Source organism: Equus asinus, chromosome 20 (genome assembly GCF_041296235.1).
Source record: "Equus asinus isolate D_3611 breed Donkey chromosome 20, EquAss-T2T_v2, whole genome shotgun sequence".
NCBI lineage: Eukaryota > Metazoa > Chordata > Mammalia > Perissodactyla > Equidae > Equus > Equus asinus.
In genome coordinates, this window is record NC_091809.1 from 45,010,530 (window position 1) to 45,032,647 (window position 22,118).

At 56.1% G+C, this 22,118-nt stretch overlaps 1 protein-coding gene across 5 annotated transcripts in view; it reads left to right on the forward strand.

The window, feature by feature from the left end:
• The first annotated feature begins 6,733 nt into the window (after nt 1-6,733).
• NECTIN1 (nectin cell adhesion molecule 1) overlaps nt 6,734-22,118 on the forward strand; it is a 91,837-nt gene continuing 76,452 nt past the window's right edge. For 2 of the 5 annotated variants that reach the window (XM_070490080.1, XM_070490079.1), the window contains exon 1: nt 6,734-7,043. In XM_070490080.1, coding sequence (XP_070346181.1) covers nt 6,734-7,043 — 310 coding nt within the window. Of the gene's footprint in view, nt 7,044-8,184; nt 8,594-22,118 lie in introns of those variants that run through there. The other 3 variants (XM_070490082.1, XM_070490081.1, XM_044751731.2) reach the window with 2 other exon arrangements.

A 22,118-nucleotide genomic window follows, 5' to 3' on the forward strand; every position in this document is an offset into this window, starting at 1 on the left:
TTGTGCAGTTAGTAAAAGGTGGATCCGGGACATGAACCTTGGACTCCCGACTCTAAAGCACGTGTCCTCTGCCAGCTCAGCTGCCTCCTGAGGTTTCTCGAAATTCAGTGACCCACCCGGGTGTGAGTGTTAGCTACCCTTTGGACGTCACCTCCAGGCCACTTGGCACCCGCCTGGAGCTCGTCTCCCCAGAAGCATGTGCTCAAGGAGTACAGAGTATTAATATCAACCTAAATACAATATAATTCAGAAACTCTGTTCTGGAGGAAAAGCACTTTACATAATATAGGAAAAGATTCAATCTATTAGTAAAGTAACTTTATAATGATATTAAAGTAAATTTTAAAATAAAAATCCCACACCCACAAATTGTTTTCATTTCTCCATGTTGCCTTCACAGTTTTCTCTCTCTAGGTGCATATTTTTTTTACAGAATTGCAATGCAGTGTGTGTATCGTGCTTGTTCTTCTCACTTCACATCACAGAAATCTGATTTAGATTTCCCTCATTCAGGCTCCTCCATGTCAGTAACATCCCTCATTAGCCCAGATCGCAGGGAGTCTGGGCTCGGGGCCGCCTCCCCCGTGAAGGACCCCTTCCACAGCAGGCCTTCTCAACTCAAGGGCCCGGCCAGGCTTCTACAGCCTGCCGGGTATTCACTGTCCTGTGCATGTGTGCCGTCTGCAGGGCACAGGGACATAGTTTTCATCAGACCCTGAAAAGGTCTGGGGCCCAAACAGGTTAAGAGCCACGGCCTCCCAGGGAAGGAGGTGTGGCAGCGTCTCCATGCTCCCAGAGCCAGCAGCCACCGGCACTTTCTCTGTAGGGCTTGGGCTGACCCAGGAACTTTGTTCCTCCCTTACAATAAGTTCCATTTCTTGGCTTCCATATGGCTCTCAAAAAAAAAAATGCCTGGTTCCCCCAGATGAGGAGCCCATCCTGACAATTATCATGACCACCACACCCCCGTCCTGGACCCACAGGACCATCGAAGGGAAGAGAGCATGGGAGGAAGGCTGAGTGTCTTCCTCTCTCTAAGTCCTTTTCCCTCTCACCTCCTCCATCGGGGATGCTCCGGGCTGAAGCCCTAGCCAGCCCCTTCCCACCTCTTGGGCTAAGCCCCCTGGTCCATGCAGATCCTCACTGAAACCCTCTTGTCAGTACCACCGTTGAGTTTTAAGTATTCCCATTGCAACTCAGGAATGCTGCCTCCAATCACATCCAGAATTCCTTAGGACTTTGGATGTGGCGATTCACAGGAGTATATGAAGGGCCTTCTGACCAGAGCAGGGCGTGGACCAATTTACCTTCTGGAATCCCTTCTTTCTGGAGAACTAGGTGATTCAAGATGGAACTGGGGCCTTTCTGTCATTGCTCAGAGCTCCAGCCCCAAAAGCCATGGAGATCCCTGGGACACGATGGCCCACAAGGGAGAGGCTGGCTGCCTGCTGGCCCTCCTGGTGTCACTTTGACATGGTAGATCATTGGACCTGGGGGGCAGCTGCGTTCAGCTCATCCATTGTCCCCAAGAGCAATGATCGTGGCAATAGGAAGGCTCTGCAGTGATCTCCGTAAGAACAACAATAATTAACAGTTGCTAAGCACTGTGGGATACAGAGGCACCATCATAATCACCACAGCCACCAGGGCGATGATAACAGTAATTAGGTGCTGTGGTTTCTCAACTACCCCCAGGAGCACAGCCCAGGGTGAGGTAGGCCCGTGAGGTTAGGGAAAGGGGCGCCCAGGCCAGTGGGTCCTCTCGGGGGCTGGGAAGGGCTTTGGCCTTATCTCCTCTGTGGGATTCCCCCTCCTCCTCTCCCCTTCCCTTGACCTCAGCCTCAACTGACCCAGATTGGGGCTTGGGGACCCAGGAGAGGGTGACCCCACTCAGCGTACCATTCTAATATATGTTCAAGTTGATCTTCTATCCACAGATTTGAGGCGATTGGGGAACGTTGGGGATTTCTTAATAGGGCTCCCCTCACATCAAAGTGAGCTCTATTAACCAATTACTGAATGACACAGAGGGGCCTGGGATATGGCCAAAGGGGAAGTCCTTATTGTATTGACTTTGGGCCTCTTCCAAGGCCAACAGCTGCCTCTCTGAAAGAGCCTGTGGAAGCGGAGGGACGGCTCGGGGACAGCTTCCTGGGGATGGCACCTTCCTCAGGGCTGGACTCTGTCTGGTCACTGCCGCCAGCTGTGGGGTAGGTGAGAAAGGTGAGGGCAGGTGCCTGTCCTGTGCGGGTGGTCACTCCGCAGTGGCGAAGTCTCAGAGCCAGGCGGGAGTGTGGATTTCATCTGGTCTACTCTCGATGCCAGGGCAGGAATCCCAGCCACAGCATCCCTGATAAACGGGGTCTCAGTCTGAAAGGGACGGGGAGCTCATCCCATTGTCGATTCCCCGACCAGTCTTCCCCAGGCTGAACTGCAGTCTGCTTCCCCAACACATACGCCCGTTGGTCCTGACTCTTCTCTCTGAAGGTGCACAGACTAGGCTTGTTCCTTTTCCCTTCAGGTTTTGGAAGATTGCTAAGCACGCTGCCCGTCTGTCGCCTTCGGCCTCTCCTTTATGAAATCTGAAGCCACCTTCTATCTTCTCTGCAGGTGACTTCAACTCCTACTTTATTGCCATGACCTTATTATTAATTTCCCTGCTTTCCACCCCACAACTTCCATCTTCACCACTCTCTTCACCTTCCCTCCAGGCTCAGAGAAAGGTGTGTCGTCTCCTTTCCAAGGCTGACCCCTCCTCCACCCTAGTCCCACCACCCATGCCTCCTCCAGGGCCTGGGCCGTGAACGGCACCCTGTTTCACTTCTTATACTTGTTTCTCCATCCTCACTGCCCATTAGCTCTGCTCCCTCTGCCTACAAGGTGCTCAGTAGGCCTGGATTGGGCCATGAAAGAAGGGGAAAATAAGTCCTTGTCCCTGTCATGCTAAACCTCTCTGAGCTTCTGATCCCGTTTGCTCATTCTGTCCGCCACCAAACTCCTCAAAAGCAAGGGGACACCTGCTCCTCTGCTTTTTCTCCTTCCATTCGCTTCTCTTCCCCTTTGATCTGGGTTGTGCCCCTGCTCTGCCACCAACACCACTCTCTCAAAGGTCACTGGTGTTTTGGCCATTGTTTCCTAAGATGCTTTCTGATCCCCACCTGCTTTCTGCAGCATCAGTCACTGTAGGCAACCTCCCCCTCCATGAAATTTGCTCCTGGCTTGGCTTCCATGACAACCCCATCTCCTCGCTCCCCTCCTCCCTCACTGACCATCCTCTTCTGTCCATGCTGCCCACGTTATTGCCAGACTCGTCTCCTAAAAGCACAGCTCCGACAGCTCCCAATAACTGCTTCTCTGTGCAGAAACCTTCAATGGCTCACCACTGCCTGCAGAAAAAAAGTCACAGTCATAAAATAATGCAACTATACACAATACACAATATCTAACGCAGTAATATGTCAGAGGGTTCAAACTTTTTTAAGCAGCAGAATCCATTAAGAAGAATCTTTCTCAGAGGCCTGATGTTTAAAAAGCATTAAAACAACATGCCCTTTAAACACAGCTCCTATTGAAGCAGGGAGTGGGGAACCCAGGAAATTCTAGGGCTTTCACAGCACAAGTGGAAAACCATGGAACAAATTAAACTTCTTGGTCTGCAGAGGAGAAAAAAGGCCCAGAGAGGAGAAGCAATTGGTAGAAAGCAGCACAGGATGCAAGTTAGTCAATCAGCACATTTTCATTAAATGCCTACTGAGTGCCAGGCACGTTCCAGGTGGGAGGGATAAAGTGGGGAACAAGACTGACATGGTCCTGCCTTGGGGGCGCTGACAGCCCGGTGGGGAATGAATCAACTATTATAAGGAATTACTGATGTGGTTACAAAGGGAGCTGTGAGAGCATCTAGGAGGGGACTTTCCTGGTCTGAAGGGCAGAGTGGGCCACCTGGGGGAAGTGACACATGCAAACAGCCCTAAATGATAGATAAGTAGCCAGCCAAAAAGAAGGGGAAGAGCATTGGTGCAGATGGAACAGCTTGGGTGAAGGCCGAGGAGGTGAGATCGTGGGTGGAACCTCAGGGAAGCCCAGCGGCTCCCACCAGAAACCCCAGAGCTGCATGGACAAGGCTGCAGACGCAGCAGCCACATAGGCCTTGCTGCGGACCTGGCACCGGCCCCAGAGGCTGGCAGGCCATGGGCGGGATCTCAGGGGCGGGGGCCTGATCACTCGCATTAGAAGACAGTCCATTGCTAAATGCAACATGGAATCGTGGAGTGGATCCTGTGACATAAAATAGACATTAGCGGAAAAATGAGAAATCTGGACAAATTCTGAAGTTCAGTTAACAGTGTTACAGCAATTCTGATTTCTTCATTTTGACAAACGTACCAAGGTTATATGAGACATTAACATTAGGGGAAGGTGCATGAAGGACATATGGAAACTCTGTACCCTCTTTGCAACTCTTCTGTAAATCTGAAACTGTTTCCAAGTAAAAAGTTTTAAAAGTACATATATCCCTCTGGCACAATGGCAGAGCGGAGCAAAACTGGATGTAGGGAGAGAGAGTACAGTAATAACGATGACTAACACTTAAACATGCTTCCTGTACACCAGGCAACTTTCCAAGCACTTAATGTGTTTAATGAATTTAATCCTCAAAACAGCTCCATGAGATAGGTGCTATTATTTCCCCTCCTTTTACAGATGAGGAACCTGAGCACAGAGAAGTTAAGTCACTTGCCCAAGAACACACAGCTACTGAGTGGCAGAGCTGGGGTTTAAGGATCCCAATCCAGGCAGTCTAGCACCAGAATCCCGTGTGCTTGACCATTACGTTTTACTCCCTCCCCTCAGTGTGCGCTGGCCATACTGTCAGAGGATATGGCAAGGATCAGGCAGAAATCATGAGTGCAAGGACAAGGGTGATAACAGTAAAAATGGAGCAAGGTCATTAGACTTAAGACACATATTGGAGGCAGAATCACCAGCGTTTGCTTTTGAATTGGGACATGGTGGTTGGAGAAGAGAGAAGCAGCAGGAATGGCTCCTGGGCTTCCAGCTTAAGAGCAGGGAGCAGAGCCTCGTCTCCCGATGATCCGGCCCTTGCTTCTTTCCGCCATGGAGGGAAACCTTCCAGACCTTTTGCCACCAGGCTGTACTTACCTGTCCCTTTCTCTTACACATCCCCACAATGCAGAACAAACCAGACCGCCTGCTGTTCCCGCACAGGCCCCGACCTCTGCCACCTCCATGTCCTTGTTGTACAAGCTGTTCCCTCCACCGAAACTCTCTCCTTGGCCTCCCTTCGTCCAAATCTGATCCACCCTTCAGAGCTCGGTCAGATGCCACCTCCTCCAGAAGCCTCTCCTGCTCTCCACAATGAGAAGCACTCACTCAAAAGATGCCAGCATTTTTTGGCTCTCTTTGGCAGTGGACAACTTCCATCCTATAATATAGTTATGTGAGTAGGGTCTTGGCTGTTGCTCACTTTTGTATGCTCAGTAGCTAGCACAGGAGGTACTCAAAAAGACATTTGTTGAGTGACTCGTCTTTCTGAGTAAACAAGTTCTGTCTTATTTTCCTTTGCTCTCTCTCTGGCTCCTTTTTCTGTCTCCTGCAACCCACGACAAACACATACACACAAACACATATACCCCTTGCCTGACACCCATGTTGGTGGTTTGCATGTTTTAGGAGCTTGTTTAAAGATGGTGAGTGAGTGACCATACGTGGCTCTATCTTCTCCACTAACCCATCCCCAGGCTGCTGTGCCAGCCCAAGACACAACCTTTCTGGAAGCCCATTTCAGAGCAGAAGATCAAAGAAGCCTTATCTAGGGTGGAGAGGTGGGAGGACATGAGCAGGGAACTAGCGGGCATTGGTCTATCTGGAATTGCCCCCTCAGACCCATCCAATCGGCTCCTAAAATATGCCAGGCAGAGTCTGAGACCAGAGCGATGAACCCAACTCAGCCCTGGCCATTGAAGTACTGAGGGCCAGAGAGGAGGTGCCTGGCTGCCAGACGGGGCTATCACAAGGCGTTCCCCAGCGTAAAGCCGTCCTGGTGGCTACCCAACCCGGCATTCACCATCTGCAGGCCTCTCCCTTCCCCAATCTTAGGCTCAGGCCACAACCAGCCGTTTGTGGGCCCTGTTCAGTCGGCTGTTGCTGGTCTTTGTGCCTTTCCTCAGCTGACCCGGGCCACCTGAAATCCAGTCCCCTTAATGCCTCCCCCTCCAGCACAGGCCTTTGTCTGACAGATGACTCAGCCAGTGGCCCCCTCTCTGCTACCTGGAGGCTGAACTGGGCACTTTCTCCCAGACCCACCAAATCCTGTGTGGGCATCTCTGGGACACACCACATATTAAGCGCTTGTTCCCAACATCCGTTTCTGTGGTTGTCTTCCTCCCTGCCCCCCAACTAGAATGAGTGCCTTTAGGGTAACGATGATGTCTCTGTATCCCCAAGCCTGGCACAGCGTTTGGTACAAAGAAAGCCCGGTTACATTTGTCAAATGTAGAAGATGTATACTCGAGTGTGTGAGTATTCATGTGAATGTCGAATTAGATCACTTCAGAGAAAAACGGAGAGTCTCGCCCCTCTCCCTCCCCAGATCCCAAAGAGTGGGAAAGTGGTGCCCTCCTGCCCATCCTCATGCTCCTCCTGCTCCAACTTACTTTATCAGGAACAGGCCACTTCCCCTCCGCACCTGCCAGCTGGGCAAAGGGCAGCAATGGGCAAAGGGAGCATTGTCTTGTCAGGCGTCTGGGGAGGACTAGGTTCTCTTTATGGGAAACCCCGTCTGTCTGTCTGCCTCATTCTGGAGGAGACATTCTGGAGCGGTACGAGGTCCAGAGGGAAGAAGCAGAGGACAGGCTTCGGGCTGCCAAGGACCCAGAGGGCCCAGCCGCCTTGGCAGGAAGCCGACCACACCCGGATGTGGTGGCTGGTGATCAGGACTGAGGGGAGAGTGCCTGCTCGGCCGCCGACACTGGCTGGATGGGTCACTTTCGCGGGAATCCCACAAATCACTCACAACAAAGGTGAGGGCGAAGGGAGCAGAGCTCGGGTTCACGCTCTATTCGGAGAGAAGAGGGGGCTTCAGTTTTCCGAAAAGGAACCCCCGAAGGGAGCGGGGATTAGAAAAGACCAGAAACCTCGGTGGCCCCATCTCACCCGCTAAGGCCCACCGCCCACTTCTCCGGCCGCTTCCGGTCGGTCCCCGCATAGCTGTCTTTCCATTCAGCGTCCGGCCGATGCAGAGGAGAGGGAGCTCCCGCTACTGGGTTCTAGTCCGAGCTCTGCCACTCTCTGCCCTTGTGCTCCTAGGCGAGTCGCCTTCCCCTTCTTTGGGCCTTTGTTTCCTCATCTGTAAAATGGGGCCAGGGTTGGCGTAGAGGGCCTCCAGAAGCCCTTTCAGCTCGGACATGGCTAGATCCAGTATTCTCCATACTGCACGCTCGCTCCTCCACTGCCCTCCCCATCTTAACTCCACCCCCACCCAGAGGCTTCTCCCCCGACGCCGGCCGCTAGGGGTCACTGCCTCCCTTTGTCAGCGACAGAGGAGGGCGGCCGGCCCTCCAGCCCTCTCCCGGCCCGAAAGGCGACCAGAGGAGCATCTCCCGAGCCAGCGGGCCTGAGCCGGACCCCACGGCCCCCGCTCGGGATCCGCCTCTGCCGCGGGCCGGAAGGTGTGAGCGGTCGGGCGGAGGCCGGGGCCGGGCGCGGGCCGCGCGCCGGAGCCACGACGGGGTTAACGCTAACCCCTCCCCCTGGTCTGACATCACGGGGAGAGCGGGTGAGAGGCTGGAGCGGGGCGAGTGAGAGAAAGAGAGGGAGAGGAGCGAGCGCGGCGGACTCGGCGCCCGGGCAGCTCCACATTGTTGCGATCGCCGGGACCGGGCGGAGTGAGCGGCGGCGGCGCGGCGGGGACGCGCGGAGCCCCCGGCTCGACCTCCTCGCGCGGAGCCGCAGCGCCCGAGCCGCCGGGCAGCTGGCCGCCGAGCCCCGCGCCCGCCGCCTGGGCCCCGAGCCCACCGCGCCGCCCGCCCGCCGCCTGGGCTCGTCCCGCCACCCTCGGAGGACGGCCGGCCATGGACGCCTGCAAGTTGGAGCCGAGCGGGAGGGTGTGAGCTCGCGGGGGGCCGGGAGCCCACGCCGCGCAGCCGGGCGGCCAGGCGCGCCGGGGGTGGGTCCCTCTCCTCAGCCCGGCTCTGCGTGGAAGAAGAGGGCGGGGACCGGCGCGGGGAGGAGAGCGGAGGAGGAGAAGGGGGCATGACTCGTGCAACTTGCGGCGGGCATCTGCCGAGCCTCTGAGCCGGCGGCGGCCCGGGGCCCGGATTGCGGCCGCGCCGATCGCACCCAGCCCACCCCGCCCCGGCCGACGGCTGCGGCTGACCTGGATCCTCGGAGCGCCCGCCGGCCGGCAGTGATCTACCTTCGTCTTCCGGGCTGGTTTCTGGAGCGCGAGGAGCGCTCTCCTCGCGGCCGCTCTCGCCGGAGCCCCGGCCCCCGATGGCTCGGATGGGGCTTGCGGGCGCCGCTGGACGCTGGTGGGGACTCGCTCTCGGCTTGACCGCATTCTTCCTCCCAGGTAAGCGCGTTGCGCCTATGCCTTTTTTTTTTTTTTTTTCATCCAGTGCTTCCCCGGGGCTGGGAGCTGGATGGCAGGCACGTCTGGGTTGTAGAGAGTGAAAGGAGCCAGAAAAGTTAGGTCACGGCTTAGGTAAGGGGGCGGGGGTCGGCTGAGAAAGAGAGGTTAGGAAGCCGAAGAGCCTGCCCTGCAGGGAAGCAGTCGGATGCACGTCTCTATGTAGCAAGAAAGCACTTTCCCCGCTCAGTTTTTCACAAAAATAATAATATGTAATAGCGTTCTATTTATTTAATAACCAGCTCTCAGCTCGGGAAGCAGTTTGGAAACACTGCATGTTACATAAATGCAAAATAATCACCATAATCACCATCGCGGGGTAAGAGACATCAGCCCCAGGGGGAGGGCGTCAGTCTCGGAGCTGGTGGGCTGTGGGTTTGGAGGATGGCAGGGGTCTGCGTTGCGTTCGCCGGCCCCTTGGCCAGACGGTCCGGGCGCTCGGGCCGCTCCCGCCCTCGTCGCCCCACGGCGGGAGTGGAGAGCCCGCTCCTGCGGCACAGGCGGCGCTCCGCTCACCTGCGGTTCCTCTCCCGGAGGGTGAGCACGGGGTCGCAGTCTCCCGGCCTGGCGTGAGGCTGGGCTTCGCCTCGGGACTCTACTCCCAGTTCGGAGGGCTGTCCCCGGAGGAGGCTCCGCGGGCTTCGTGCCAGCCAGGTGGCTGCACGACCCACTTTCCTGAGAGTGCCCCGCGTGTCCTCCCTCGAGATGCCGGCCGCCGAGGGGTTAACCCGACGCCGACCCTGGGGTGGCCCGCGGTGGCCCCTCTGACGGGTGGGGTGGGGGCGGAGGCTGGGACCGGCCGCCGTATTGTGCTGGGGAATGAACTGGAAAATGCGTTTAGGAGGCAAATCCGACCGAGTCCCCTCGCCTGGATTTAACCCCTTGTGTCCCTGGGGAAGCTGCCCGCCTCGCACGGTGGCTGGCCACGCCGACACGGGTCCGGGTGGGGGTGAGGGTGCACCCAGCCCTCTGGGAAGAAACCTGAGACGACCTCCGGCCCAGCTGGATTGGGGTTTTGGGGAGAGGGTGGGGGCTAGGTTGGAACACGTGGTCCTGGCCTGAGGGTGGTAGAATAAGGAGTCAGAGTACAGAGACAACAGCTCTGCGTGGGGTGAGAATATTAGATCGCAGGCACCCTGGCAGCGACCGGTAGGCAACACCTTCGATTCCGCAGACTCGAGGGGCAGTTTGTGATCGCGGGGCCAGCCTGGCTGCTGACTTGGGGGGCTGGAGTGCACTCCTGGAAGGACGAAACCTGGCCTCATTCACTTCTCTACCCCTCTGGACCAGCTCACTGCCAGGACTCCGTGCATCTCACTGAGTGGCCCATGGCGTCCAAAGCAGTTTGTAGGAGCCAAGCTGGCCCATGGTGCCCCCAACCCTGCAGCCTGTGGGTGCTGCTCTGCTAGGTGCTGGGGGAGGGGGAATTGCAGGGCACACGGGTGTCACTGCCCATTTTAAGGCGGCTTGACAGAGTCCCTCCCCAGAGGGTGGTCACGGTGAGATGGGGAGGCCTTCCTCTCCCATGGCACCCCCTGGCAAGCAGGCAGGAGATAGCAGAAGCTAGGGATCTAGTACCTGTCTGACCCTCCCCCCCACCCCCCCCCCCCAGTTTGGGCTTCTGGGAACCCTTCAGTTACACAGTGTCTAAAGCTGGAACCCAGCAAGAGAAGAGCTTTCTTGGGGGCTCTAGTTGGTCTGGCACACTAGGGGTTAACCTGATCCTGGGTGGACAAAGAGGGGGCAGGTTGGGGGGGAGGATCTACTCACCCCCATTTCCCCCTCTTTTCGTTTTCTCTTCCCCCAGCTTGGTAATGCATAGTGGGTAATTCCTTCTTTGGGGGGCTGGAGGCCTGCCCTGCTCCACCCTCCTCAGGAAGTGGGGGCAGGGAGGTGACGCTCTCACCTGGCTCAAGTGTGGACACTCCCCCCGCAAAAAGTCCAGATGGAGGGAGTGGGATGCAGAGAAGGGACCACAGCTCGACGGCACTTAGTAAAGCTCCTGGAGTGATTGGTTGCTGTGGCTCGGTGGCATCAGCGGCAGCCAGAGTTCCTGGACTCACCAGCTCCTCTACCCAGTGCCTGTGCCCCTGGTGCCTCTGTGAAGGGAGGCAGGTCAATATGGTAGTGCCCATCTGACCCTTGGGCAGAGGCTGGTAGGCCCAGAAGTTGCCTGCCCATGCCGCACTTTCCTCCACCCGCCAGCTCCCTCCTGATTGCCCGCTGCTGCTGCTTCTCTCTGGGGACTTGACAGCCGGATGCTCTTTTCTGGGTTCTCCTGGGCTGTGGCAGGGAGCATGGAGGGATGAGGAGAGGAGCCCGCTGGGGGGAATTGGGGGGCGGGAGCGCCTGGTGTGTGTGATGGCCCCCTGACTTCAGAACCCTCCAAATCTGGCTATTGAAGTGTAAACACAGAAGTGTATTTTCGACAACACAGACTTTACCAGTCAGGGCAGTGAAGGCCCACAAGCCTCTGAATTGACAATCTGTGGTTCCTACCGTTAACTCAGAGGAGAAGGGCAGGGGCGACAGGGGCTGCATCCCAAAGATGGACAGGAGGCGCCTGGGGGAGGAGGCAGAGAACCTGCCTTAGCAATAGGTACACTGGGCTGGTGTCCCGCCTACACCACACCCTCCCTAATTGGCTTCCCCAAACCTTTTGTCTGGAAAGAGAACACACACCCCAGGTGTCATGCACACCCTCGGAAGACCTGTTGGGCTACAGCACACCCCTTCTCTGCAGTCTGTGCAGAGCTCGCTGCCATGGTAGTTTCCTTTAAAACTCGGAGTGTCAGGGCTCTTGGCTTATTTTCCTTTCTCCCATTTCTCACAGACAGTGGTGTGCTTGGGCTGGCTGGGCAGGATGTTACAGCAAAACCGATTCTGCTGGCCTGGGTTTGCAGCGTATGTAAAGGGGAATCGCAGGGTCCGTTTTGGAGGCAGCACTGTGGAGCATGTCTCAGAATCCGATTCGAGGCCTAATAGTCAAGGCTGGAAGGGAGGAGGAGATATTGCAGAGCTTGGGCCCGGCACCCCGGCTGAGTGGACTAGAAGGTATCTCTGAACCTGCACGTCTGCGGCTCAAAGAGCCATGATGCATTGTTCACTCTGATATCAGCTCCCTTCTCAGCTACTCAGCTTTGCACAGTGAATCCAGTTCCTTGGCCACTGCCTGACCCAGGACACAGCTGTATGCTGCCAGGATGGTTGCCAGCAAGCACCCTAGTGCTGATGGCTAAGCAAGAAGGCCAGGCCCAGGGGACAGAGGCTCGGCCCCAGTTGCTCTGTCTACGATACCGCCATTGTCTAGCAGCTGACTAATGTTCATTGTTCGGCACAAACAAAACACCCAAGGGAGGTGTGAATGTACCTTCGATTTTCCCGATTGTATCTTTCCTGGTTAACCTGGCAAATTAAATGGCTCCTACCTACAGGAGGCACAGACAGAGAGGGTGTCTGTATATTCACCTGTTCTGCTGATTTTTTTTTTTTTTTAACTTCGAATGTTGGTCAGTGTGCCAGGCTAAAATGGACATTAGCCAGCCGTGGGCCTCAGCGTATAACATTCCTGACCATCTGCATGTAGTCTCACCTTCAGTGTAGAGTGGGTGTCTGCACAGCCGTGTGCAGGGCTTTGTGTGTTTGTGTTGGTTATCTACAAATCACTGTGCACGTGCAGACCCATGGGGACTAGGACAGGAGGTGTGTGCACTGGTATCTGTGAGTCACCATAGGACTGAGGCCATCACCATGTACCAAATGTATATTCACGTATAACTGGTTTCTTAGGGCTTTCCCACTAGGACTTTGTGAGTGGCCTTGATAATGCCCATGTTTATGTCAGAGTGCCAGTGAGGGTGACTTTGGAGAGACTTAGGATTTGCCCTTAGCCAGCCCCTTCTGAGATGAGCTGCTGGGTCCTTTGGGGTGGGAAGCTGGGACAGTGCTGTCTCTTTCTGCTCTGACCTTGGCTTTTGACTGGGCCTCTGCATCCTCACGGGGAGATGCTCACCTGGAGAAGCCTTCCACCCTCGTCAGCCTCCTGTCTCCCTGGCCGACAGAGCAGCACTGGAAGCTGGTGTTAACTAGGGCCTGACTTGCCCCATGGCTTCTCATGATCTCTGAACAGCTGGGAGGGGCCATGGGAGATAGGTTTTCAGCTACTAATTAGGAATCTTTGCTTCCTGCATGAGTACTGGGGGAGGATATCATCCGGGGAGAAAGGCGACATATGCAGGGCATTTAAAAAGGGGTGCATGTGTGGGCTTTGGTCCTCTGTGAATAACCCTGCAGAACCACGTGTGTGCCCAGACCGGCAGTGTACGTGTACCTAGAAGCATTCCGGGTTCATACAGCAGAAAGCGGGAGCCTCCTTGTCAGAAAGGAAAGTGGGGATGAGGGGCTGGGGGGGGGGGGGAAGAGGGCAGTCCTGGGAGCCCAGCACCCTGTGCCCAAGGCCAGCTGGCAAGTGTTTTCTCCCCGGTGATGCCCGCCCCTCTCCATAGAGACCAGGTCCGCAGAGCCAGCAGCAGATGTGCTGGCTGGGGTAGGAGGTAACTTAAGATCTGAGTAGGGATCACCTTGCAAAGGGAATGCCCTGAGCTAGAGATAACACCCCTTCGTCCAGTTAACCCTTTAAGCTCTGGATTCTGTTATGCACTTTAGGGCTGGGAGATGAGGAGAGGGAAATGGTGGGAGAAAACCCATCGGACCCATTCCACAAGGAGAGATGAGGTCAGGGCGACAGAAGAAACCCAAGAAGGACACAGAGAAAGACTTCCTGGCAGCTGAATGTAGTCTCTTGAGGGCAGTGGAGAATCCCAAGGTTCATCCTGGGATGGGAGAGTGGGGGGCAATAAATATGAATTCTCAGGGGCTCACAGGATCTGTGCGTTTCAGCCTTCCAAGGCAGAGCAGCAGTGGTCCAAGGCTCCAGTCAAGAGGGAGCCACAGGTATCTTGGTTCCTCTCCCTACAACCTGGAGATGACCCCATCTTGGCAACTCACCATAGTGAGACCACAAAGAAGGGCCCAGTGGACTGGGTTTGAATCCCAGGTCTACCAATTGCTAGCTGAGTGGACTTTCTTAAGTCACTTTGTGAGCTTTGGTTTTCCCATCTGCAAAATAGGTTTCTGTTAACACAGATTTCAAAGGAGCTTTGTGAATTAGATCAAGAATAACGTAAGCAAAGTGCTTTGCACATTGCTAGGCATGTGATAACTGTGCAGTAAAGTGGTAGCTACTCCTATTTCCTATGGCTTTCCTCTAAGTGGTCCTGGCCCCCTCTGCGTCTGCCAGCTGGGCAGTGCCAACTTTGTACTTTGTACTCCCTTGAGAAAGAGCCACTCAGCTGCCTGCCCACTGCTGACCTCACTTCCCTTGTCTCCAACCAGGAGCTGTGCAGGCCGTGAGCCCCTGCCCCCACCTGGAAATGACGGCAGAGGCTGTGGCAGCCCTGGGGGCTCAGGTGGCCTGGTTGGCTGCGGGCACCTGCACGAGCCGGCCCTGGTGGTCATGTACTGCATGAGCAGCAGGTGCTGTGCGGCCTTTGTTCTGCAGCATGTCGCCGAGGGCTCTCCCCGGCACCCGCCTCACTCCCTGGCAGCAGCCCAGCTGGGCGCCATTGCCCATCTGGAACGCTCGCTGTGGCAGCAGCCTGGGGCCGGCCGGGAGGGCCTGGGACTCAGCCCTGCCTCCCTTCAAACTTCCACGTTTGGGGGAAGGGTGGGCAGCAGGACCCTCTCTCCAGCAGTCCGCTCATCTGGTGAGATGGTGCAGCCAGAGAGATCGAGATAGTCCTTCTTTCAGTTTCTCCTGTTACAGATTGAATCTTTTTGCCAATAATAATAATAACATTTGTGGCACTCTTTTCAGCTCATAGTTTCAGCTGATCCCCTCAGTAACCCCCTGTGAGTGGTATTAGCACTTCTTCTATTTTACAGATGAGGAAAGTGAGATTTGGGTCTAGTAACTGGCTGACCATCTCATGCCAGTGCAGCCAAATTAGATGCCGGGGCTTCTGACTCCAGATCCAGTAGATGAGGACAATGCAATGGGCTAGGATGGACAGATATAGAAGAGGCTGAGCCGGGCCACGGTAGAATGTCCCATGAGATGGTCATTCACTTCACCAGCCACCACGAGCTTTTGCTCTCCCACACCAAGCCAGAGCGTGGCAGTTCCCTGGGGAAGTAGGTTGAGGACATAGGTTGGAGAGGGGCCCAGGCAGAGCTGACCACAGAGCCCAGGTTGGCACAGAGTAAAGACATCTAATAACACAGCAGCTGAAGGGTCAGGGGAACAATGTCCTTCTGGATGCTGGGGTTCTGGCCTGAGACGTGGGCAGGGCCCCTGAGATGTGAGCATGGAGCCCCAGGGCACAGGCAGGCACAGGGCCAGGACGTGGGCCAAGCCCAGGGGCAGAGTGGTGCTCAGAAAGCGTTGTGGACCTGATGGAGCAGCAGAGAGGGGAAAGGGGACGAGATTTGGCAGGCACATTAGACTCCCTCTCCTGGGCTCCCCCCAACCCGCTCTGGTCTGCACAGACCCTAATTTCATTCCCAGTTTATGAGGAGTCTCATTACCAAGCCACAGACAATAAAACCCACCCGGCCACTCCGGCCCGGATCTCATTAGAGGACATTAGTTCCGCTGGCTGGTGGCTCCATTGGGACACAGCTGCAGGCGTGGCCCAGGCAGCAAAACAGGCCAGTGGCCATGGGCACCAGAATGGCCCATTGGGAGTTTGAGTTCGATCTGTGGGCTTAAATGGAGTCCTCCCCCCACCCAAATTCCTGGAATGCTTGTTCCCCAAAGCTGGAAACATGGAGTCCCTCCTGCCCCCTTGGACCCTCTGTTCTGCCCCCTGCCCTAGGGAGAAAGGGACACAGCTCGCTCCAGGGCTGTTCATAGGAGTCCACCTTCTCTGGGAGGAGCTGGCTGAGAAGCTCAGCAAATCGTCATTCCATGGAGGAGGGCCTTTGGGTATGGGGGACAGCATGCCCACCCACACCTGAGTTTGGGGGTGTTCTCAGAGACATGTCCTAGCAGTAGAGATGGAGTCTGGAGTCCTCACGGCGGCCTTGGCCTGAATTTTAGCCCATCTTTCTGTCCAAAAGATAGGGGTAGAGACCTGGGGACCCCATGGTAGAAGCATTTTCCCTCCCTTGAAGATGCAGTTTCACCAGCTGGCAGCCTTGGCGGATGCTTCCTGGTCCCACCCGCGCCCCAAGGAGGAACAGCTTGCCCACAATCACTGTGATGGAACCTTGGGTTCCTTCCTGGGGTTCTTCCCACCAAAGACAGGGTTATTTCTCTTAGCAGATTCCAGTGCCTCTTGGCATTCAGCCTCCTCTCTGTCTGTACCCTCCCCTCTGCTTGATCTTTCTTCCCCTGCAATCCTGCGTACCTGCTGGTCACCAGCATACCACCAGGGCTCAGTGCATGTCACCATGGAAGAAAAGACGTGGGTGAAGGAAGGCATGCCCCTTCTTGTGCCTCCGTCTTATGGAGGAAAGTAAGTGCCAGGCCCCAAAAACTGGTCCTCAGCGTACACGGGCTCGCTTGGTCTGCTCCCATGGATGGGTCACACAGGCCAGCCCACGCTTTTGGCGCATGAGCTGGTGTTCCCGCCAAATGACTCAGCGGAGATGGGAGCACTGATCTGTTGGGGCAGACACAAGTCAGCCCTGCTCTGGAGAAAAGGGTAGCGGAGACCTATACTGCCCCTGGAGCGCCCCTTGTCTGCAGCTTGGCTGGAGTACGAGCCCCAAGTGGGATTGGCGAGGCCGCCCCGATGGGCTCCATTCTCTGGCCCCCGAGCAGCACCCTGGCGCCCCCTCCCTCCCTCCTGGTATCTTGTGAGCAAATGTCAGCTGCTAGGACAAAGGAAATAGAGAAGGTGCCACCGAGCCAAGCCAGCCCTGCCACTGCATGTGGGTCCCGCTGTGGGAGGGGCTGGTAGTGACATCCTCATTCATGGGACTGCTGCAGCAGCCTTGGCTCGCTTCTCTCTCTGACTCCTGGCTCTCTAGCTCCAGTCTGCCCACCCTGCTTCTTGGATGAATGTAGCTAAAGCACACCCGAGAGAGACACTCTCTGGCCCCGCAGCATTTGATGGCTGCCCTCTCCCTGGCTCATCTCCCACCAGCCTCCCCTGCATGCCAGGCCCACCCAGCCACATATGCCTCTATACATGCCCCATGCTTTCTCACCTCAGTGCCTTTGCACATGCCATTCCCCCCCCACAGTTCTCCCTTATTTCCCATATGTAAATACTGAGGTCGAGAGCCACTTCCATCAGTCTTCATGTACCCCACAGCTAGGGATGACCTCTCTCATCTCAAAGCCCCCCACCCCCCAGCACCTCATCCATGCCATTCTGTGGCACTAACCACTCTACATCTTGCAAAATAGTTATTTGGGCCTGGGATTTATCTTCTCCCCAAGACAGAGAGCTCCAAAAGGGCAGGGTCCATTGCTGATGGGGTTTGGTATCCCCAGTGTCTGGCACAGTGTCAGCCTCATCGTGGGCTGGTAGTACATGCGAGATGGATACATGGTTGCTTATTCGGACAGTTGATGATGACGATCATAGTAGCAAACTTTTTTCAAGAGTTCTTGGACGCTCAGACACTGTTGTAAACATCTGACATGTAATAACTTATTTAATTTTCATAACAACTCCTGTGGGAGGTACTTCTGTTCTCCCTGTTTTTACATAGGGAACGACCAGGCCCAGGCAGAGGTTAGGTAACTTGCCCGTGGTCACACAGCTAGTAAGTGGCAGAGCCAGGATTCAGATCCAGGAAGTCAGGCCCAGTGTGTGTGATCATACCACTTGGCTAAGCTGCCTCTCTTTTGGGTGAGTGGCTGATGGAGGAAGACAGCTTACTAAGCCGGGGAACCCAAGGCCTTGCCTCCAGAATGCCCAGCACCCCTGCGTGGCACCTTGTTGCCGCCTCCTCTCCTGCGCACTCTGATGGTGCAGGAAGAACCTGGTGCACCCCTGGAGCCTTTGGGGAGTTATTAGTGCTTACCATCGGAGAGTCTCAGCAGTCATCACTCCTGTATCTTTTGGATACTTTCCAGTTCTAGAAGTACGATCGTTATGCTTCTGGTATATTCCGCCACTGTCACTGTTGTGTCTTGGGAGTATTAATGTGGCTGTGCTGGAGGGAAATGTCTTGATAGTCATCACTCTTTCATCCCCAGAGCCTTTGGGCATCACTGATGCCATTTGGGGGCCTCCTACCGTGTTTCATTGTGAGTCTAGAGGCAGGTGTAATAGCTTCTCCCAGAGACTCTGCCTGGAACTGCCTGCAGCGGGTGTTCCCAGGCTGGCCCAGATTCTGGGTGGGTCCACCGCTCAGCAGGCTGATCCTATGCCAGGGCCTGTCCTAAGCTTCTGGAAGGTTCTGGTCCCGCGCTCACCCAGAGATCCCAAAAGATGGCGGGGCAGGGTGGGGGGGGCCCCGGGAGGAACCCTCCCTGGGGGTTTGGGGGTGGGAAGAGGATTTAAGGTGTTCACCTGTGCCGACTGCTTTGATCTCCTGGGTTGAAAGGAATGCTGCTTCCTCGCCCCAGGCAGGTTCAGGACAGGGAGCTGGGACAGAGAGGCCCCAGAGGCCCGGCTGGGGATGGAGAGCTATCTCAGGAAAGAGGGTCGTGGGAGCAGGAAAGTCAAAACCCTTTCTCGACATTGCGGCTGAGGAGCAGGTGAACCCCAGAGGGCCAGTGCAGATTGTCTCTCGAGGGTCACCCAGGGCCAACGCTCCACTCTGCATCCCTGACCCTGTAGGTCACCACGTGGGCTCAGGCCTCACAAACTCCATTGCTTAATTAGGAGGGTAACTCGGCTGCAAAACAGTCATCTGATATGTTTCGACGCCAAAGAGAAATTCCTCCTAGACCCTCTGCTGTTCTAGATTATCCATGCTCCGTTAGCTTGAATTACGGTGTGGCCTCTGTGGCCCAGACACAGGCCAGAGCTGTGCAGTCGGTTCCTGGGGCTGGAATCTGCCCTGCACCCAGGAAGAGCTTGGAAGCAATAGGAGGGCGGAGGGCATGAGACCCACCTGACCCCCATCCAAACCTAAGGATCGCTTCGTCAGCACAAAGGGACCAGCTTTGCCCGCAGCCTGCCTGCCCTGGGGCCTGCAGATGCCCCCGCCCTGTGCTCTTGAGCTAGCCACTTTCATGCCCCTCGTCTCTGCCCTCTGGGCCAGGTTTTGAGTCAATGGCAGGGGCTTTCTGCAGGGGCTCCTGGGTAAAAATTGGAATGGAGGCAGGGACAGGCTTCTACCCAAGTGTAAATGAGATCAGAGCACAGCAGCCACACTGCACTAGGTTATTTTATTGTGATTGCCCACCTCCCCCGCCCCCAAACTGTCCTGATCTCATTGGCCTAGATTGCTGCATCTCTCAGAGTGATGGATGGGCCGCCTCTCCCTTCCCAGGCAGGGTGGCCAGCCCTGCTCCCGAAACTCCCCCCCACTCGGCCCCTTCCCCGATTTATTCCCTGTGTTTATGGTGCCCAGAGAGTAATCAGTGTCCTGGGCCGGCTGAGCACTCTGATTATCTCCACTCGGTTGATGGATGGGCCTTTGGGGAACTCAGGCGACAGCCTCCTGCTTCCCTGTTCCTGCCGCTGCCAGGGCCCCAGCACCCTTCCAGCCCTCCTCGCCTCCCAGAACTCAGATAATGGGCCTCAGTACTGAAGGGGGGCGGTGATGGGGGAGGGGATGCTGCAACAACCCTGAGCACCTACCTCTCTGCACTGCCGCATGGGTAGCTGGGAAGGGACTGTGCGGCTCCCCCGTCTCCCCAGGGAACCTGGGGCAGGGGCAGACAGACCACCAGGCAGCTTCTCTGGAGACCAGCCCCCCAGCTCTGCTCAGAGACACCCTTCCTGGGAAATGGCCCGACTATCCTCCCATCTCACATCACTCCATTACTCCTATCCCCTCGGCACTTGTGTACACAGTTTGCTCTGTAATGATAATTTGTGCTGGTTTATGTGTTTCTTTACAAGTGTTTTTATGTCCTCTGTGTGTGTATGAGAGAGGTTTATGTTTTATGTGTTTGTATGTGCACATGAGGTCACGTGCTCTGTGTGTGTGCATGAGGTCATGTGCTGTGTGTACCTGCTCCTGATTAGACTCTGATCACTATCTTCTCCCCCAGGGAGGTAGGGGGCTCTCAGCCAGCTCCCTAGAGGGGGCAGAGCCTGACACTGGGGGACAGGGCTGGGGTCATGGGGGTGGAGGGGGAGTGGGGAGGGTAGGCAATCAGTGATGACTGTCCAGGGCAGGGTCCACACTGCCCGCCAGTTAGACAATGCAGAAGGTCAATCTTAGATAATTGTTTTGTCTATAGGATCACAGACAACTGGTTTGACTATTTTTTTCCCAGCAAATTGACTGAACCCACTGATTGTTTTGGAACCAAGTGGTCTTCGCCGTTTATTCCTTACACGTGCGTGTATGTCTGTGTCTTGTTTTCTCCAAACTTGAGTTGCCTTCACTGTAAAATGAGGAGGCGAGAATGGGAGGTTCAGGAGGTGCATAATCGTGTGGTGTGGTTAGCGCTCTGCCTGGTACAGAGCAAGTCTTCACACCGCTTGCCTGCTAGCTGCTGCTCGCCCAGGGACCCAGCATCCCAAGGATGCTGAAAAGCCGGGCCCAGGAGCCCTCCCAGCAGGTCATGACCTAGCACGCTTGGGGGAGTCACTCAGCTGGGCTCCTGACCTTTCCAGGGTGATCACCCCAGGCAGGGTACATCAGGGGCTCAGGCCCTTGGTCTCCTGGAAAACCATCCCCAACCCTAGATGGTCACCTGGGAAGCTGCCTGGTGGCTCTTTGGAGCCGTCCTGTGCTTCCTTACAGGTACTTGGAAGCAAGTGTTATATGCCCTCCAACAAGGAACCCCAGGTGCAGCATTCCAGCTGCCCCAGGTGCCCAGTGCTGGCACTCGTGGGAATCCCACTGCCCTGGGTGTGGTGCTGGGAGAGGGATGGCCACTGGTGCCTCCTGTGGGCCAGGCACTGAGCCGGGGGCAGGGGCTGCAGCAGTAACCACAACGTCCCAGCCCTCCCAGAGCTCCCAGTCTAGCATGGGAGGGTGTCCGCCCTCTGACATCACACACAGCAGGTGACACCTGAAAATGCTGTCACTTAATGCCCGCAGGGCAGTGCCTGGCTGGGAGGTGGAGAGGAGCTGGGGCCTTGTGGGATCATGCCCGCGTGAGCCCACACTCTCCCTACACCCTCCCTGCTGGACGTGAAGGGGCAGGGGTGGTTAGGCCGGCGGCTGCCTTCTCCTTTGCCCTTGAAGGTGGGGTCAACAGCTGAGCCCACTTGGTCCCCTCCCAGCCCCACGTCTGGAAGAAGCTTCCTGGCCCTGCAGGGGAAGGCGGGAGAGGATAGAAAGAGTAAGTCTGAGGTTCCTAGATTCTCCGCATTGGAAGGGGAGTCAAATAATGTAGTAGCCACTTACTTCTTAAAACCCCTCAACCACATCCCTTCCAGTTGGCTGATCATCCAGCTTCAGCATGAATACCTCCAGTGATGGGGAACTCACCACCCTAAATGGAAGCCTGTACAGCTCTGACTGCCCCAAATTCTTCCTTGCACTGAGCTGAAATCTATATCCCAGAAGCTCCCACCCATTACTTCCAACCCCATTGGAATTGTGTGAGCACAACTGATCTTGCACCTGATCCCTCAGGCATTTAAAGAGGCCCTCCAGCTGGCTCCCAGAGTCTTCTCTCCCATGAGCTCATTCAACAGAAGTCTGACACACCTCACCATCTCAGATGCTCTCTTTGGGACCAAGTTGCCTAGATCCCCAATAACAGGTGTGGTCCTCCAGATGTGGGCTGACCAGCCAGGGGATTTCGGCGTAGATTCCCTGGCCGCCACAACTGTCCAGGATCTGGGCACAGGCAGAGGGGGCTGGCTTCCCTCACCCCTCCCCACCACTGTTTTCCTTTGGATTAACAGTAAATTGCAGTGAAAGATCCGCTTATCTCCAGTGGGAATTAAGGAATTAAGTTGGTAATGTGGAGAGAGGGGCCTGGGAGAGGGAGCATATTGCAGAGATTTCAGGGCATGGTGAGGACAGTGGGGAGGGCAGGGGACAGCAAGGGCCCTCTGCCTGCAGTGCCTTCACCCTGGAGGTGGGGGAGGCAGCCCCCTAGTCCTCCCAGCAGCCTCTGCCCTAATGGGGATGGGTGGGGGCCGCTTGGAAGGGTGGGGTCACCTGGTGGGTGGCAGTGCCCCACAGAGATGCGCTCCTGGGGTGATGTCCAGCAGCCTCTCGTGTCTCCCATTAGTGCTCCATGACATGGTGCGGCGGCTCTGTGGCATGTCACGGCACTGGGAGAGTGAGCCACGGCATGTGGCCGGGTCTGTTTGACGCTGTGATACAGCGGCTGTAATGCAGAGTCCACAGCTGGAAGTCCACCGCT